The sequence below is a fragment of the Alligator mississippiensis genome, chromosome 2, assembly GCF_030867095.1.
Source record: "Alligator mississippiensis isolate rAllMis1 chromosome 2, rAllMis1, whole genome shotgun sequence".
NCBI lineage: Eukaryota > Metazoa > Chordata > Crocodylia > Alligatoridae > Alligator > Alligator mississippiensis.
This window is the reverse complement of record NC_081825.1, coordinates 227,413,303-227,432,739: the sequence shown is the minus strand read 5'-3', so window position 1 is coordinate 227,432,739 and position 19,437 is coordinate 227,413,303. Positions and strand designations below refer to the sequence as shown.

Here is a 19,437-nt window from a genome sequence, read left to right as displayed (position 1 = left end):
AGTGCAGAGCGGAGGGGGGGCGGGCACAGCGTCTCCGTGGAGACGGGATCCCTCTTCCGGGCGGAGCCGGATGTTTGCGAGCGTGGGGCGGGGGAGCGGCTGCGGCTCAGCCTCGTTGTGGATTCGGGTCCGCTGCGCGCCGGCGGGAAGCTGCGGGGAAGGTAGGGGAGAGCGGGGGGCGCTCTGAGCGAGGCCGCCTCGGGGTCGCCCACGGGGCAGCACGCTGACGCCTCGGGACATGGGGCTGTAGAGGCGAGAGGGCGCGGGCCGGGCCGGGGGTGCGTCCCGGGGCAGGAGAAGCGCGAAAAATCAGCGGGGCACGGGCGGGGGTTGGAATCGCAGAGCCCTGGGAAGCGAGGGTGGACGGGCCCGTCTAGTCCAACCCCTGCTCAGAGCAGTGCCAGCCCCGACTAGATCATCCCAGCCAGAGCTTTATCTACCCGGGTCTTAAACACCTCCAAGGATGGAGCCCACCACTTCCCTGGGTAGCCTGTCCCAGGGTCTTACTCCCCTCCTAGTGAGAGCAGTTTGCTGGTGCTCTCTTACACAAAGACCCTTTTGCCGGGAGACCAGGGAAACTGGTCGCTTCAGCAGGGCCCGTTTGTCTTGTTCAGAGGGCTTTGCAGACTTCCAGGGAGCCCTTGGGAGACAAGATGGATTGAAGGGCTTGGGGTGGGGGCAGCAGGGGACCCTGAAAGGAAAATATTTCCTCTGCATGAAGTGTCCCAGGTTTCACCTCTGCACTATTCCTCATGTCTTGAAGGTCTTGCATTGGAAAGCTTGTCTGATGCTTTCCCATCTACGTGGGCGGGCCAGTAAAAGAGGTCACCCTGAGAAACCCATGCCTCTTGTCTCATTAGTGGGATTTGAAAGAGAAGGTTGTGATGCAGCTGTGGCATTCGATAGGGCATCTCTGTTGAAATGGGTGGCTTTCCGGTGCTTTTCTTAGACCTGAGTTTGGGAGATGAGAGTTGCCACATTGGATCAGACCTGAGATCCATGTAGTCCAGGATCCTGTCTCTGACACTTGGCAGGAGCAGATGCATGAGGCCAGGGGGAGGACAAGGATAACACAGGAGGGAGATGGGGATAATCTCTGTCTTGCTTCACTTGAGGTGTCACCATGACCTCAGCATGAGAGCATGTATTTGTTAATGTTAACTGTTAGAGCTCTGAATAATCTTACTGACTAGAAATATCCAGTCCCTTCTTGAATTCTGAATTTACGTCAGGATCTCCAGGTTCGCCCAGGAGGCTGAGCTAAGAAGGGGCTCTGTGGAGGCAGCCTGGGATGGGGGAACTGGATGGCAGGAAGGTGCAGCACCTCTTCAGGGCTGTTGCATGTTTCAGTTTACTCAAGTTCAGCAGAACCCCTTGTGGGCAGGCAGCCTGGGTAGCCCATGCTGGAGCTTGGGGAGGAGGAAACTGAGCTCTGCTCTCCTGCTTTTGTCCTGGTGCTGTGCTGTTGGGAGTGTTTACTATGGGCGTGGTGTGGGGTTTTCATGAAAACAGTGAAGACCTGACAAAGGAATTGCATTGGACTCAGCAGTTACCATGACATCGGAGAACCAAAAGGTTGCAGCAACCTACAGCATATTCATATTGCGTTACTGGGCTCACTGCTGACCTGGAAGAGGGGGGTTGGCTTATGACTCTCTGAAGCATGTCTTGTTGCAGAGCGATACCTGGGCTGGTGCTGTCAGAGAAGGTGTTTAGAGCCCTCAAGCTTAATGGGGGTGGTTGGTCAGGAGTTGTTCTGGCAGAGTCTGTGAGGACTGGCTTCAATGCACATCACAAGGTGTCTGTCTGGGCCTGGGCTCAGGCTTTGGTGACATTACAGCTGATGTGTTGATTGGAAGGGTGGTGTTGCCACTGAAGCTAATTAAAGCTTTTATATGCATGTTCATAAAAAAAAAATGGTGTCCCTTGAGCCCACAGCAGAAAGGTAGGGACCTTCTTTTATGTGTAAAACAAAATAAATGTGTGTAGGTGAAACATAACTTGGAGGAGTTGTGTACATGTGTGAAGACAAAGAAATAAAGCGAGGACCTCAGAATGGTGACCTGTGTTAGGTCTTTTGATTGCTGGCTAGTAGGAGCATAGTTGGGGAAGGATGGAGAAAGGGCTTCTGTGGTTTTGTTGCTCATCTTCCAGCATCTTTAAATGTGAGTCAAGGGTTCACAGATCTGGATGGGCATTTTATTCTGTGGAGTTTTACTTATAGGTATGCGATACTCATAGGAGGTGAATGAGAAAGGGAAAGCAGGGACAGCTGAGAAACTCGTGGAGAAGTAACAGGGCAGGTGGCTGTTCATGCCAGACAACGACAAAACAGCTCCCTCAAGGGGGAGGCACTGTTCTGAGGGACCCTGTCCTTGGTTCTGGCTGCTTCAGGCTTTAGGCGGGATTGAATCCGTTGCCCTCCAGGGCTCTGCACCTATGGCTTCTCAGTCATGCCAAGCCTAAAGAATCAGGCACAAAAGGGAAACTGCCAGCATGTCAGGAGCAGTGAATGGCTGGGGAGTTCAACCGGCACTTGTACAGGGCATGCTGACCCTCTTCTACTGCGGGTCTGCAAGGGCCCTAGAGCAGGGGTTGGCAACATTTTTTCGGGCACAGTGCCAAAAGCACCCACAACGTTGACTTGTAGGGTGTTGGCATGCCAAGGATGGATGGCAGTGTAGCCCTGGCTCCTTCCCTGCTGTCTGCCCCAAGGTGCGCATGCCAAGCAAAATGCCATTGTGTGCCACAAGGGCAGGCAACCCCCAGCACAGGTGCCCTAGAGCTTTTTGCCCTGGGCTGTAATGGTGCCACTTGTACAGAATCTCCTTGATGCTGGTCACGAACCCAGTGACTTGGGTCTGTGCCCACATGAGGTGTTCCTGGAACCAAGTTCTGGTTCTGTCCATGGTGAGGGCTGAGGGACCCCAGCATGTTTCTGTGCTGTGCTTGGTAGACTTAAAACTTCCTCCCTAAGCTCTTCAGGACCCTTTTTTGTAAGTTACTGGTGAACAGGAAGGCGAGTCAGCCATGGAGGATTCAATTCAAAGGCCTGTTGCTGGGCAGAGGGGATGGCAGCATTTAGGACTAGCTCCGTCCATCCTCAGGAGATGGTGTGAGTTGAGGATCCTCAGCATTTAGAGCTTGCTTGGAACCAGCTGCTGACAGTTGTGTACAGTGTTCCAGGTTTATCAGTCTTCACATCAGAACTCCAAACTATACTGCAGCTGGGGATACTTTAAACAGACTGAGTCACAGCAAATGCTGGCTGAGGTTGCCATAGAAATTGATTCTGTTGTTGCTAGGAGTGTGGAGCTGGTTGTCATTTGGCAGTGGCTGCTGCATGGTTCCAGCGTTAACTCATGAGCCAGAGGAGCACCAGGTCTTGCTCCCTGTCCCCACCGAGACCAGGGGGAGGTCAGGCAACTCCTCCTGTTCTTGGAAGGGGACAGGAAATAGTTTTGCTCTGGTCTCTGACAGGCTGCAGCTCCATCAGACCCTGCATATTTTCTGGTCTGCTGTGAAGATCCTCTGCCCATATATGTCTTGCTTGCTCTGATGGTGGGAATCTGACTTGCCATGCAGTAGCTCCCAGCCATCTGGGAGCCAAAGGAGAGTTGGACTGTCTCAGTCCGCTGAGGAGGAGACGGGGGAGTGTCAGAGCCTTTAACCCTTGATGCTTCAGAGCATGGGGACAAACCCTCAGAGCATCAACTGATGCTTGCCTATCCTCCCTGCCCAGCCCCCACCTTTTTCATCCCCTACTTTTGGTGTGATCATGAGCATGTGGACGAGACCCTGGAATCAGCTGGCTCACCCTGATTGCTGTCAGCCTTGTTACCCATGTCCTAGTCATTGGTTGCTGTTATCTTGAGCCTGCAGGGTTGTTGTTATCTTTGGTCTGTCAGAGAGCCCCATGGCTCCTTCCCCCCCTTGAGGGAATTCCCCCCACAGTGTAGAGTAACCTCAGTTTCCTCTGTTGGTTGTCAGGCAAGCGCATGCACCCTGCTGCTGTTTTGTACCCCCTACAATCCTCTCCTGAGTACTTACAAACAAGAGGCTTCACCTAGATCCTTATCTGTTGCTGGAGGGCTGAATATGAGCTCTTCTCAGCAGCACCTCCTTAAAAAAGGAGAGTTTAAGGAGTGCTGCAGCCTCCCACCTTATTTGTTGACTTGCGTCATTGTTAGCCCTGGCTTCTTAGGGTGTGGACACATGTAACAGTTGAATTATTCCAAAATGTTACCAACTGGAAACAGGTTCACAGTTATGTGAAGTGCTTTGGCTCTGACACTGGGGGAGGCGGAAGTGAACACCCAGTTCAGCATGCTTTGTGGTGGGTGAGTTGGGGGAAGGGGTGCTTGCCACATGGTTTAGAGGTTCCAGGGGGTGGCTGACCTGTGGCTGGGGGCATTTTCACTTTTCTGCTTTGTCTTCTCTCCTAAGCATGAGATCAGTAAACTTCAATAGCCTGCACATGACTGAAGTCTGTAGCATTTGCCTGATGGCAGGGAGGGGCATGTTTGAACCCACACTTCTTGTTTCCCAGGGGACAGGAGAACTTTATGAAGGGCTGTGGCTGAGGTAGGGAGTGAGGATGCAGCTGGCTGTCAGAAAATAACTTTTATTGAAAAAGCAAAGCAAGGAAGCTGACTGGTTTACACTATGAACAAAAGTGGGGGAGGGACAGTAGAGTTCTGGCTATACACCAGAGTAGGTGTGGGGGTGGGTGTGCAATGTGTGTCCATGCCCTTATACTTCTCTTTGGGAAGCAGCCTTTAGCATCTGAGTTCCCATCCCCCTTGTGCTGCTAACATTAGCCCTTCTCAACAGTCCAGATCTGCTCTTTGGCTGCAGCCACTGAGTCCATTGGCCCCATGATAATCATCAGGTGATCAGTGGAGCATTTATGTCTCCCCTAAGCAATGGTGCCTTCCTGGGCTCAGTTTGGGGGGTTGCACCCACATCCTGCCCCAGGTGGGAGCTGCAGCAGCAATGAATTCTCAGACATGCCAGGTGCCGTGCTGTGCTTGGGTCCCTCCCTGCCTGCTGCCCTATTTGTGGTGGGGAGAGAGGTCTTCCTGTGTGTGGTGCTAGACAGAACAGGAGGAGGGAGGAAGATGCCGGTCTGTCTCTACATTTTAGTCCAGCTAGTGAAACCTCACTGGAGAAGCTTTTAGCAGCTCCCATCGGGATTCTGATTTCACAGCCCTGAAGTGCACTTGTGGGTTGCTCTGAGAGCTGTGCCCTGCCCCTCCTCCCTGCCAGAGCAGGGGGCATGATTCTCTGGAAAGCTTCCAGATCTATGCCCTGCTGTGCAAGCAGCCGGGCCTCCTACCAGCTCCACTGGGTGGAGGAAGGTTAATGGCTGGTACAGGGAGTGTCAGGCAGGGGCTGGCATATCCTGTCCCCTTCCCTTGCATCTTGGTATCACTCCACTTCAGTCCAAGTGCTATAGAAGAAGAGTCAAGGCGGGGACTCAGTGAAAAGGTTAGTTGGAGCTCCTGCCCCCTTCCACAAGGAGGTGGAAGGGAAGGGTCTGCAGGGTCAGGCGTCCATGGCTTTAAGGAGGAGGGGTTTCTGGCTGGGCTGTGTGGGAGGGAAGGGAAGATTTCTGGGTAGGGATTAAGGGTGTTGGACTTGGGGGAAGGAAAGGGAGTATCTGGGCAAGTCAAAGGGAAGAGAGGGAAAGATTCTGTATAAGCTGTTGCAGGGAAACCATGTCATCTGTGTGTGTCTGACCTAGGTGTCTTTGCAGTCTTCTCTTAGGCAGTTCAAGCAAGCAGCTGAAGGTTGGGGGCCATGGCCACAGACCCACTCTCAGAGCTGCAGGAGGACCAGACGCTGGAGGACACCAACCAGTCCCTCAGTCAGCTCAAGCTGGCCTCCATAGACGATAGGACCTGGCCAGCTGATGAAGTGCCTGTTTTTCCCAGGTCAGGTGGGTGTCTTGCTTGTGCCAGTAGATACTTGAGTATGGAGATGGGTTGGAGACCAAGAGGTATCCCATGTCTGTACCAAGTCACTGGCACATCTTGTATTGTAGCCCACAGCAACAGAGAACAGGCCATAATTTGGCCCACTGGGAAGTAGAGAAGTGGGAGTCCTATGCTATTTTTGCAGTGCCTGGCTGAGTCAGCCTAAAGGTAAAGGCAGGCACCTGGGGTATGTGCAGAGGCTGCTTTGCTATGTTCTTTTGTGCAATGAGCAACTGTGATGGTGCCTTGGCTCCTTCTCTTTTATAAGTGTTGGGTGAATTTTTGTGCTTCTGAGAGTCCTGAGTAGAAGCAGATGTCAGGCTGTGGCCTTGAACCTGGGGTCTTGGCCTGTCTCGAATGGTCACTCATCCTCCTCTGTCACCTCCCCAGTAGCAGACTGGGGCAGATTCAGATGGCCAGAACCCTCCATCTGGGCCTAGCCACACACCCACTTCTTGCCACTAGAGTGGCCAGCTAGGGCCAACTGCCCCTTTGCCCCTTCTGATATAAACTCTTCGCCCAGAAGAGGAAGTGTCCAGGTAATAAGGCTCAACCTTGTACCTAGGCTGCCACATCCTTTGGCTTGTGCTGCTACTGGCTCTTTGATAGATTCTCTGAATACCTGACATGGCTTGCCCATGGACCCCAAGTTTGGCCTGACCTTTGGCTTCCTGGCCTGACCGTGGTTTGATTTGCTGGAAACCTGACCTAGCCCCATAACCTCATGCTCTGCCAAATCCTCTGGGTCTCTGACTTGGTTCCCCGAACAGATCTCCTAGCTTTTGGTTTCCCTGAACTCGGACTCTGCACACTCCCCTCAGATCTTGGCTGCTTCTCCTGGCCCTGGATGACCCCCAGACCTGGCTGCCCATGGCTTGGCGTGACGGCGAGTAGATGACTAGACGCCATTATATGCTCTGAGGTTTGGGATGCGCAGAGCTATTGTTCAAAGCCCAGATTGGCCAATGCTCACTTGTCCTGTAGCTGGATCTGCATTTCTGAAGCAGGGATCCAGGGAGGCCAGGCTAGTGCGGTATCCTCTGTTGTGTCACTATGCTACCTTCCTCTTTTCCTGCCCTTACCCCACAACTTGCTTCAGGTCCCTTTCTGAGTTCATGCTAATTGCCAGTTTCCTGTGTTTTGTGCAGAGGACTCCGGAGGTTCGCCTGAGTCCATCACTCACCTGAAGTGGGATGATCCATACTATGACATTGCGAGGCACCACATTGTGGAAGTAGCAGGTAATGTTACGGCCTTCTTTTCTCCCAGCTCCCTATAGGGTTGCTTCTGCTGTGGGATCACAGGGCCTTGTTACTTGGAATGGAATGAGGTTTGCCATATGCTGATGCCAGTGTAGGTGGCAGGGACTACTGGCAGCACAAGAACTGGTGGCTGAGTGAATTTGCAGTCAAAGCTTGTGGCTGCCTCCTTATGCAAGAGCAGGGAAAGGGTTAACAGTTGATGCCTGACATAATTGGACAGCAAAGTTCCTTCTTTTAGCATGTTCACAAACACCCTTTTAACAGCATTGAATTCCTGGTTACTGTAGCTGGGACCACTGTGATAAACGCTTTGTGGGAATGCCTGGGGTGCTATGCTGAGGTTAGGAAATGAAGTGCAAGGGTTTCAGTTTGGAACTAGTTCTACCTTACTTGCTTCTGGGAGCTCTTTTGGCTGCCCGCAATTTAATTTGCCCACTTCTCAGCTTATGTTATCAATGATAGCCCCCTTTTCCTCATGCCTCCACCCTTTATAGACTCTAGACTGTGCTTCACCTGTGGGGTCAAGATGGAAGAGAGCTGTAAGGTGGGTAGAGCTCTCTTGGCTGGAGAAAGAATGGGAACTAGTCTTTAATGGATCTGATGAGATGGGAGTTGCCTGGGTATTATCCACTACACTGAGTTGCTTTGGCCTTTTTCTCCTCTCTGGCTCTGTCACTTAGTTCTTTTGAGATCTGTGCTATTGCCAGAGCTCTAACCATCTACAGGCTGTTCTGTGGCCCAGGAGCTGTGACTGCTCAGTCTCTCAATCTTTTCGATGGTGTTTTGATTTGTCAGCGACTTGTGAGCTTGTTTCCAGGAGGGTTGAGTGCTGTCAGTCCTAGAACTGGGGCTGATCCAGATCTCTACCCTGTTCCTTCTAATGCTAAGGTTGGGGACAAGGGCATACTTGTGCTTTTTAATGCTTTAGTGTCAGTACCTGGGATATTTGCTAATGCAAATGAACGGGCTGGCCAGTGTTTCTGCATACCAGGACTGGAAAGGCTGAATGATACTGTCATCTGCTTCAGAGCCCCACAGGGCTTAGCAGAGTGCTTAGCTCAGTGATTGAGAAGAATGGAATAAAGAGTTTGAACCAACAGTGATCTCCAGTGTTTCCATGGGACTTTTATGCAAAGGAACCCTGTGTTTTTCTACCCAGCATGTGAATAGGTACCAGTGTGTGAATGCAACCAGCTCTGGTCCAGCTGTACATAACTGTTCAGACTAGAAGGTGAAGAATTCAAACTGAAGGGGCAGGTGCAATTAAGAGGTCCCTATGGTGGCATGGCAACTGACTGGTAGGTGTGCCTGGGCTTGGGGTGGGCAGGGACTGGTGTGGACAGTTTATTTTCTGCCACCTGGACTAAACTTGTTTGGAGGCTGTAGATAACCAGGCATGTGGATCTGTAACCTTTCATCAACAAATAGCATGTTTAGGAATTGTTGACAGCCCCCCACGCAGTGAAGTGCCTGCCGTAGGCAGGGGGGAGGTGGCAGCGCAGCTGCAGTTTAGATGCTTGCTGACGTCTGTATCTTCTGGCACTGGGCCCTGTCAAGCCGATCAGATGGGTGGTTGGAGATGCACTCCAGGCTCCATGATGGGGCTGTTTATTCAACCTCCTAAGTGGGTATTATTAATAAAGTAACCTAAAACAACTTCAAAAAAATCAAACAAGCTGGAGCGCAAAGTCGCAGGGTCACATTCCCATGGTCACTGTGGATTATGAGCTGTCTAGCGGCGCCTGAGTTCCATGACAGGGCCCACATGATGTGGTGGCAGCTTAGCACATCCTGGTCACCACTGCGTCTCCAAAATGCAGCAGAGACTACTATTTCACTAATTTCCTCTGGCTCTGCTCAGCCAGTCATACCCCTGCCTGCACATCAGGGCATAGGGCAAGCAGCTAATTCTATTCCTGTTTTCCCTGAAGCAGCATCTCGGGCCACTGATACTAATCTAAGACATTTTCAGCAGAAGCAGGAAGCTGAAGCCAGTTCCCGTTTTCAGGCTGAGCTTGCTGCAATCCCTGCAGTCTCCTGTGAGATCAAAGCAGCATTGAGTTCTTGAAGCAGGGTTGCACAGCATTCTTACGGTACAGCTGGGTGTTCAAAAAGGAATTGTGTTTATAAAGTTTGGGAGCAAACATTATCAAGCTGGTCTTAAATTGTGATCTGCCCTAGCAAGGCTTGTTGCATTTGCTTTGGGGCCCATTCTGGGTTCTGGGCATCACAGCAGTCTTGATTCTGAACATGTCAACATTGCCCTCTCTGCTGCCCCAAGGGGCACTGCTTGGAAGCAAAGCCGTACCACTTGCTCCCACTCTGCATGTCCGAATCCTGGAAATGATGCGTGATATTTGCCTTAGTGACACTGAGTGCATGCCAGTAAGTACTACTGAGGCAGGATGCTTCAGAGCAGGCCTGGGAGGAAGGATGGGAACTCTAATAGCTGATTAGAAAACAATTGGGTTTGCCTTGTTTTGGAGCATGTGGTGTCCCCTGCCTTCCTTCCCCCCCCACCCTCTCCCCCGAAAAATATGACTTCTTGGGGAAACTGAAATACGGTGATTCAAAACTGCTATGGGGCCTCGTGGGCATTGTATGTCAGGTAACTAATTGTCCTTCTTCTCTGTAGGCCAGAGTGCATTTCCCACGATGCACCTCTGTCTGTATTTAGCCTAGAAAAGAGAAGACTGAGCGGGGATTTAATAACAGTCTTCAAATACCTAAAGGGTGATTTATGGAGAGGATGGAGATGGGCTTTTTTCTTTGTTGGTAGGGGACAGGACTAGGAGCAATGACAGATGAAATTTAGGAGGAACCTTCTGATTATTGGAACAGGCTACCTAGAGAAGTTTTGGAGTCTCCATCCCTGGAAACTTTTAAAAGCAGGTTAGACAAACACTTGGCTGGGATGGCTTAGTATTGCGATGGTCTTGCCTTGAGCAGGTGGGGCTGGACTAGATGACCTCATGAAGTCCCTTCCAGCCCTATGATCTCTCTCTAGTAAAGGGATGTCCTGCATCGGGCAGAGAGCCTCTCAGAGAACTGGCCTGAGGAAGGAAATAGGAGCATCAGGCATCTGAAATACAATTCCTAGATACCCAGTGGTAATATTTGCAATGGAACATTTTGGTTTGGTTAACTCTGATGCCTTCAGTGTTCTCAATGCACTGGTGAGAGTTTCCACAGAAAATGGAGAATTTTTGCCTACATAAAATGTAGAAGCAGTTGGACTACTGTGGACCAGCCCAAGGGCAGAATTACTTGGAGTCTCTCTATCTGGCTGTCTTCTTTCTGGGTTCTTCCTGGGGGCCTGAGGATTCCTGCTTTGTACTAATTACATTCAGCTGCATGTGAAGATATGAGACACCAGAGGCTGTTCTCCTCTGCAGCACTAACCATGTCTGCATCATATGTGCTACTGGAAACCAACCACCCCATAAAGCATTTGGAAAAGAGCCCAAACTCATAAGAATTGCCCCAAACTCAGTGCTCCTGCTGGTTCTCTGGCCACCTCAGCAACTATTCAAAGGCCAGCCTGCCATTTCTAACGCCTTGGTGGCAAAGACAGACCTCAGGGTACTGTAATCCTGGCCCCATTGTCCTACTGAGAGTGAATTGTCAGCCATGTTTGGTGCCATTAGCAGCCACTAAGGAGCTGCTAATGTGCAATAGGTGCCAGGGAACTTTGGAATTCCTGGTCGGAGGGCACAAAGAGTTCTTGGAGCTGCTCCTAAGTGGTGTTTATTGTCCTCGTACTTCCAGGACTGCCTTCCTGAGTCCTGGTAATGGTGAAGAAGAAAACGGAGCAGCCTTTATCTCTTTATCACTCATTTAACAAACTGACAGTCATGAGATGCAGTATCATTCCTGCTGCTCCCACCTCCCCAGCTGGCATGGGAAACATTAGACCCTAGCATGTGACCTCCTGTGGATAATATGCTGGGAATGGTGGAAGATGGTGTGGTAAAGGCCTGGGGAACAGGCAGCTGCTGTCTTCCTTCCTGTCATCAGTGTAACCATTACCTGAAGGTCGAATCCCAGCCCCTGGCTCACAAGGCTTGTTTTTGGTGAGAAACAGTAGATTTTAAACACTAACTGGCCATACATATGGCATGAAGCACAACTTGTGACACAGTGAGGAAGTCCAGTTATTTGTCCACATGCCTCTGTAGGCAGGTGGAGGGCTCAGTTTGGGTACTGCTGGAAGTTATTTTTGTTGCACTCCACTGGCTGATGTGAGGATGAAGCTGAATCCCTCCAACTGCTCAATCCATCTCAGAGCATCTGTAGCTGCTATTTAGAGGTGGGGGAACTAACACAAGCACTGAGCAGAGGTAGGAAGTCTCTTGGCAGAACTTGTATTGGACCTGGATGTTATAGGGTGTTGTGCTGACTGCTGTGCTCAGCCAAGCCCCTGAACTGCCTTCCCCACATAAGAGTGGCATTGTATTTTCATTGCTGTTGTTTGTGTGGGAAGTCCCTGCTTCCCCTTTGCACTTGGGCGTGTTTGCTCGAGTGTGTCTGAGTATTGCACTTGTGCCATAGTGGTGCTCCTTAGGGATATAAACACTACAAAGTGAGGATCTGCTGCTGCCAAATTGGCTTTTGAGACCTGTCAAAGTAGGCCCAGCCCCCTGCTGCAAGCTTGACATGACTTTAGCATGTGAAGTGGAGGAGGTAGAGGGCTTCTAGAAATAGTTCTGCTCTGGCCAGTGCCCTGAAGCTGTTTAGTATCCATGTTAAAGCTGTGAGTGAATATGTACAAGAGAAATGTGAATGGAGCCTAGGGGTTCCTTTGTTTTGCTGACAGGTGGTAATGTTAAGAGGTTGCAAAAAGTTATGGAAGTACCTGACAAATTATCCCAAACTTCTGCTTTATTGGTGAAAATCTGACTTTCTGTAAGGCTGCCTGACTCGCTTGTTGTGGTATTCACGCTGCGAGGCACAGTCCTGTGTCCACCTCTGACACTATTTCATTAGGACAAGCTTCACTTTGCTGCTGCCTTAAGTTTTATATATGGGCAAGCTGGGACACAGAGGGGAAGTAACATGACGGAGTTTATAAACTAAGCCCAGAAAGAGCCAGGAGCTGTGACTCCCAATTCATCTCCTTTAACCACTAGACAACATTTCTTCTGCTAGGAGTGTGGTAGAAGAGTGAGCGTGGTGGAAGGGTGAGTTCTAGAGGCCCAATCTCCTCAGCAGAGCAGCTAAACTTTGCGTGTGCACACGTGCGTGATTCTATCCAAATTCCGGAATTCAGTCCTTGCGATTTGTAAAGGGGCTTGAGATGTGGCTTGTTATAACTTTCTTTCTGTTCCTCCAGGACAGGGTGCACTTGATGAGGCCCAGCCAGGTAGGTAGAGTGACTGGTTCACATGGCACTGACACTTAATGCTCTGGGTCATGGTATTCCTTTAGCTTGACTGTGGCCTGGAGCTGGGTTATCTCAGGGGAGCCCAAACTTTGCCCAGCCTAGGGCTGCACTTGTAGTTTTCCAGGTGTCTGAAGGCCATACATAATGTGTATTAAAGCAAATAGATTGCAGCTTCCTCTTTAATGTGGAGTAGCACTCAGCAGGACTGTCTTCTTTGTAAGGTGCACCACTGTGCTAGATATGGCAGAGCTATCTGGGCCAAGTTTGGCCTGCCATCTTCCCTTTGGGCACTCTGGCCTCTCAGGCTTTGGTGTAACTAGTTTTCTTTCTCTTGGGTAGCAGTCCTTTCTTTGGGTTCACTAACTTGAACCCAGCTTGATTTGTTGCAGTGTGTGCTGAATGCATCTGCATCAAGACTACTTCCATCCACTGCTGACCCAGGCAGGAAATTTACCTGCTATGCAGCTACTATACTGATTATCCCCTACTGTGAAATCATCTGGGCGCAATGCCTTCTGCAATTGGCTGCTGATTGCTTGTTCCCCCTGTGAGCCTGAAGCTTGTTAGATGCTCTGTGTGCTTGCTGGGCAATGCAATCCTTTTCATTAATACTCTTGGGAGTCCAACACTGACCCTCAAGAGTTTGCCTGTTAGTGCCATTTATCAGCATAGATGTAGTGCTCTTCTGGTGTTGGGAACTCTTTCCACCAATCTGGGAACTCTCCACAAGCTGAGCTACTTTGCTCAGGTTCTGCAGCTGCTGACAAATACTGTAGTTTCTTATGGCTACCCTTGCTCCTTTCTTTCTTGACAAGGATTTCTCACTGCCTTCTCCCCCCTCTGGAGCCTGTCTCATTCTTGGCATATTCCTCTCATCTCCCAGTCTCTTCTCTGTCCCCCATATAACATTTTGCATCCATTTATAAATGCAATTACTGATTAATTAAATAATTGCAATGGTGCCTTCCATTCTAGAATAATTTAGGTGGAATTGGCAGGTTCCTAATGTAACCTTCCACTGCATCTTGCCAACTCTTAATCTACCAAGGCACCTCCTCATGATGATCACTCATGCCCTGGGAAAAAGCAGGCACTGAACTCTTGATATGCTTTTGGCTGTCATTCTAGTACTGTTCAATATCTTGGAACATCTGTGTGGAGGGACAGTGGGTGTGGATGGACCTTGTAACCTTGCTGTCGAACTGGTGGACTTGCTTTCTACGATGGCCTGAAATGTCAAACCCATATCACCATCAAAATGATGCAAATGCAGCAGTGGCATCTTACTCCTGCCCAGCTGTATTGACAGCCTTCTGGGAGCCTGGAATTGCATTAGATAGAGCATGTTGCAACAGTCTTCAGCTGCAGTAAAGCTCCCAGTATGCAGAGCTCCAAATCGATCAGACAGTCTTGCATTCTGGGACCCGAACTCTGTGAATTTTTTTTAGCGTCCAATGGCACATCTTTGACTCTGCCTGTCCTTGAATCCTGCAACTCTGCTGTATCTTATAGTATTGTGGCTGTGGTGGCAGATCTTGTCTAAGCACGTTTTACTGGTGTCTGTGGTGTTTCCACTTCAGATTTGCGTGGAAACTAGACACCTTGCTGATTGTGAGATTGGGAATGATCAGTGTCCCTGGACGGTGTTCTGGTCAACAGGCTAAACTGTACAGTAAATTTAAGTCATGGCCCAAAGCCTGGGTGGTGTTATCAGAAAGGCACATCTGGAATGCTTAAGAAGCTTTGAAGATAGTTAAATTAATGTTTTCCTTAATTGCTTTATAGGCCCATTTAGTACAAAATGGCCTTTAGCAGGATGATATTATAGATCTGATATACTTTGTGTTCTTTAATGGCCATGTCATGCCATCTGCCTGGTCAATACTCTAATGGCAAACTGAGAGGAAAAAGCCAGGGATGTGGTGGTGGTTTGGCACTGCCTTGGCCTGTTAGAAAGTGCAGTGCTAATTAAATTATTGCCTTTTGAGTGAGGGAAAGTAACCTGAGTTCCTGACCTTGCAGGCTTTGAATAGTGTCACTTTCTCAGAAGAGTCAGTATGTTAACTGTAGGTGCAGTTCGAAAACTTGAACTAGCTGCATTCTGTCTCCTTCAATTGATGCTGCAGTTTCAGTCGCTTATCTTTTTTATGCTACACAGTATTGGTGTTTTATGTTAGAGCTGGTAGAGGTAGGTGCACTCTGGTGTTGGATCAGGTGATCCATTGTGTGCATCTGCCCATTGACACGTGTGCAGTTTGAGCTCTAGGATATCAGGTGCTGTGTAATGACTTATTGTTAGTTTGAACTGTTTTTGAATGTTCCTTGTTTGGGGGAAGTAAGAGCTGAGTCATTAGTTCAAGGTCCATGGTTGTTGGTGGCAGCAGTACTAACTACTTCAACTGCAGATAAGTGGCTCAACTGTGAAGACTGAGACATGAGATTAATATTGCAATTGGGAAGGCAAACAGTATGAGACATAGGCTATCTGGCAGAGCTCAGACATCAGGGTCTGTTCTTTCCAAGGCACAGAAATCACCTGGAACCAGTCTCTTCAGATAGCTAAGAGCTTGTAGAATCTGCTGTAGTTACTTGTTGGAACCGCTGACTGTCGAAGCCTTTCCTGAATACTTGGGAGCCAGGTTTGCGTGTGCTGAGAGGTCCAGTCTGATCTGAGATGGCAAATGGCAGGGGAGCTGGAAATGCTTTGTTTTGAATGGTTTTATGTTAACTCACTGAGTTCACAGTGTGAAGTTAGAGAGGCTGGGCATTGGCAGACAGGTTTCCAGCATAGCTTTCAAAGTGAGAAGGATCACTTTTCCTTGGATTACTTGCTTTCTAATTTGGAAGGCAAACCTAGCCATCCCTCTCTGTGGGACTCAAGATCCTTTTCTGTTTGCCTATCTGAAAAATATCTAAGAGGAGATGCTGTCCTCTCTGAGGCTGACATAGTGTCCGTACGTTGGTCCTGGATTGTCTGCAGTCCAGGCCACTCACTAGAGCCCTGTACCATTTGAGGGTTCAGTTGGTGCCTTCTTGCTCTAGCCACTGATTCTGATGTTGCTCCAGTGACACCTATCAGGCATACGGATCTGGGCTTGAAGGACCATGTGCTTTGTTTGGTTCAGGAATTGTGATTTACCAGGTTTGGAAATCAATTTAAGGACCTTTGGGGGAGAGCTTGTGCATTCTTACAGCAAAGGCCCACTTTGCCATGCTTGAGTTTGGCTCTGTCACACAGGCTGAGTTTGGTGAAACACAGCTGCTGGTCTGTATGGGGATGGTGCCCAACTGTCCCCTTTGCATATGAGTATGTGGTCTCACAGAGTACATCTCTAACTAGTACGCTGTGCCTGTGACATTATTTGCTGGCACCTCCAGTCTTTCTGTTGTTGTTCTTATGTTTCCCCCATCATCACAATATGGGAGTGCATCACGCATGTCCATGGATTTCTCTTCTCAACTCTTGGCATGGAGTGAATAAATTACCTAAGGCCACATAAGAAAGCTCTGATAGTGAGTGCCTTATCCACAGGACCATGACTTTTCAGGATATACCTCCACTTTAAAGACAAGGGCAGCTGTAAACAACTCTATTGCTATAGCTCTTGAGCTCATGGCCAGCTGCCTGGAAACTTCTTGGCTGGGCAGAGTCTGGGCTACCATGGGATAAGCTGTTTGATGTTGGTCTTGTGGCCTGGCTGTGTACAGTTGTTCAGATGGTCATTTCATCACCCTGTCCTGGTCTTGTGCATCTTTCGGGTACCTTATCCTCCCCAAATGCCCTCTTCCTCCGCATGTCTGTGTCATGTGACAGTCAATCACTCCTTTATGGCCTGTACCCAGTGCTGCCCCTGCTGCCTCGGTTGTGTCCCTAACATTTTGCATAGGGACCAGCTTCTGTATATTGGTGGATTCCATCTCTTGTGTTGTCTGAGTTGCAATAAAATATCAATGGAAAGGGAAAATAAGAGAGTGCCAGCTGTCACAGCTGGGACTGTGGGTGGGTTGGTGACTCTGGGCTGTAAGAGTTGTTGGTTGTAGCCATCTTGGTAAGTGCATAGGCAGACGAAATTCTTTGGGTAGATGTGATATCTTTTATTAGACCAACTAAATAGTTGGAAAAATTGTTCTTCGTAAGCTTTTGGGCACAAACACTCTTCTTCAGGCAATAAAGCGTCTGTGCCCGAAAGCTTGCAAAGAACAATTATTTCCAACTATTTTAGTTGGTCTAATAAAAGATATTGCATCTACCCTAAGAACTTTGTCTAGGCTGTAAGATTGCCTAGATGTTGTGGCTGCAGCTCTCACACATGGGGGCCCAGTGGGTGTCCCAGCACAAGTGGCTTTCATTTCTACAGACTCCAGATATTAATAGCTTGTTTGCTTTGTTTTAATTCAAGCTTTAATTGCTGGGCTTCAGTTTGTAATACAGGAAGAACTGGGGCTCAGGAGCCCTGCTAGGGTATGGGAGGTAACAACATGCCTGGCAATGTCTTGGTTGAGAGCCTAAGCAGTGTGGGGCCCGTATCATACATGGCGCTTCTGGGCTGGAGCTCTGCAGGCTGGCGATGGAAGATGTAGCAACTGCTGCTTGGTGTTTTTGATGTCATGTGGAAGCATGCTGGCTATGTTTTAAATGCACTGTGGCTTGCCCCCTCTCTTGCTGGGCAGGGCCAACCTGCATCTCGGTGGGAAAATGTAGCTCTCAATGTATGTTTTGTTCTCTTCTGCTGCTGGCAGGTCACAGCTCCTAAGGAAACTGTTCCTGCCCTACCTTGGAGTTTGAAAACATACCATCTAGATGGCACTGGATGTATGTGGCCTGCCTGCCTGTCTGTCTGTGCATATGGGGACTGTGCCCTCTCTAAAGCTCTTTGCATCTCCTGGCTTAATGAACTGGCACAAAGGAGAAAGAACTTTGTTTTTTTCACCTCCTCACTTGGACTTTCCCACCTCTCCCTGCTAGGGCTTCACACACAGGGCCAAATCATCTGTTAGTAGAAGTCCACTGGTATTATAGGAAATGCACTGGGGAGACCTTGCCTTGTTGTCAGTGAGACTCCAGGAAAGGTCAGGGACCCTCTCTGTGGGGTGAAGTCACTTGGCTCTTGCATGGTGGATGTTCTTCGTGGGGCTTCAGGCTAGCTAAGGTTGGCTGCTCCCAAATTCCGTGGGTTTTTTGTTAGGTGATCTCGGGGGAGTACTTCAAGGTGGCAAAGCATTGTCATGGTGGGTGGGGAGGGCAGGAAGTAAACAATCTTGCTCTGTAGAGCAAAGGAGGAGCTGCAGCTCTAATTCCTATTTCTCTACAGTAAACTCTGAGAGAGAACGGGGCAGGGCTGTGTGGTGGAGCTTGTCTGTCACCTCTGAGTCTGTGCTGCTCCATCACATCCAGGGCCAACCTGTTCTTGTGCATTTGTTGGTTTCCAGGGTGCGATTTCTCTGTGTGCAGGAGCAAACTCCAGGGGAAGCCAGAATAAATATTCCAGAGAGAAGCACATAGCCTGGGTCCATACTCTGGAAAAGACAGGGCCAACTCTTGTGCCTGTGTGGGGGGAGATTTCCCCTGTGCCTGGGATGCGTTCTTGGGAGTAGCATCAAAAGTTATTCGCCCGCAGCCTCATTGCTGCATGTGTCTAGCTCTGTATAATCTGTTTCAATTTTGTTCCCTTACGGGAAAGTTGTTGCATGTCCTGGGACATCCTGGCTGGACACCCTGTCCTTCCTTGGTGGGCTGTGATGTGCACTCTGTTCACTGCCCATGCTACTTGCCATTCAGGCCCTGGGTGCAGTGTGATCCAGGCTTCCCCTGTTCAGGAGCTCTGCTGGGGCTCTGCTAACATAGGGATCAACCTAGCTCTGGCTACTGAGATATCCCAAGCTTCTGTCATGTTGTGGAGAGGCTCCTTGCTCCATTACACACATGCTTCTGGGTCCATGGTTTTGCCCCACAGTCTCCCTGTGACATCTGGCATTTCATCTTCAGGTGATGACAATTTTGGAAGGAAGGTCATTGTGGTCAGTGCCTGCCGGATGCCTCCCAGCCATCAGCTTGATCACACCAAACTGCTGGGGTGAGTACTGTCTTGGGAATACAGTGCTTCAGCTGTGCCCCAAGTCCAAGGTAGTTCCTGAGTGCTGGTCTGTAGAAGCCATATCTACAAGCATCTGTTGTTTCAGCTAGGCATGTGTGCTTTCTTATAATCTCCATCCTGGCACAGGTGAAGTTACCCCTGCACACTGCTTGTCTCCAGTTTTGCTGCCCAGTAAACTGTCTCTTATGCTAAATAACAGACAGAGGCCTTAGGGAGCAAGGGTATTTGTATGCCAGTGTGCTGGGAGCTAAGAAGTTCCTGTCTACCTCCAGGTACCTGAAATTCACACTGGACCAGTATGTGGAGAGCGATTACACGCTGGTGTATCTGCATCATGGGCTGACTAGTGAGAACAAGCCATCCCTGAGCTGGCTGCGGGATGCCTACCGGGAATTTGACCGCAAGTGAGTAGGTGTGACCAATGGGCTGAAACACCTGAGTTCTCTTCTACTATCTGGTTTCCTGTGTGTGCCTGGTGAGTCCTTTCCCCTTCTGTAGCATGGGGATCGTGATCTCCCCAGCCACCCTATTCCTGCTTCCTGAGAGGCAGTGGAAATGACTTGACATTTGGCGAAGGCTTCGACACTAGAGTTTTAGAACAGGAGAACTGGGTGTGAAGGATCCTCTCGCAATTTGTTCTTCAAGCCCAGTCTTTTGGGTTCCTGTTTTTCCTGTATTTCCTATTACCTGACCACCAGCACCTCTACCCCCTCTTCTGA

General features: G+C 49.5%; 1 protein-coding gene across 3 annotated transcripts in view; it reads left to right on the top strand.

Annotated features, from left to right (window-relative positions):
* The first annotated feature begins 55 nt into the window (after window positions 1–55).
* ARHGAP1 (Rho GTPase activating protein 1) overlaps window positions 56–19,437 on the top strand; it is a 28,674-nt gene continuing 9,292 nt past the window's right edge. Inside the window, exons 1-5 of one of the 3 annotated variants that reach the window (XM_006261388.4) lie at window positions 71–161; window positions 5,759–5,941; window positions 7,127–7,219; window positions 18,610–18,697; window positions 18,991–19,122. In XM_006261388.4, the coding sequence (XP_006261450.1) occupies window positions 5,803–5,941; window positions 7,127–7,219; window positions 18,610–18,697; window positions 18,991–19,122 (452 nt within the window). In that variant the 5' untranslated portion in view covers window positions 71–161; window positions 5,759–5,802. Of the gene's footprint in view, window positions 162–4,405; window positions 5,491–5,758; window positions 5,942–7,126; window positions 7,220–18,609; window positions 18,698–18,990; window positions 19,123–19,437 lie in introns of those variants that run through there. The other 2 variants (XM_014602246.3, XM_059722823.1) reach the window with 2 other exon arrangements.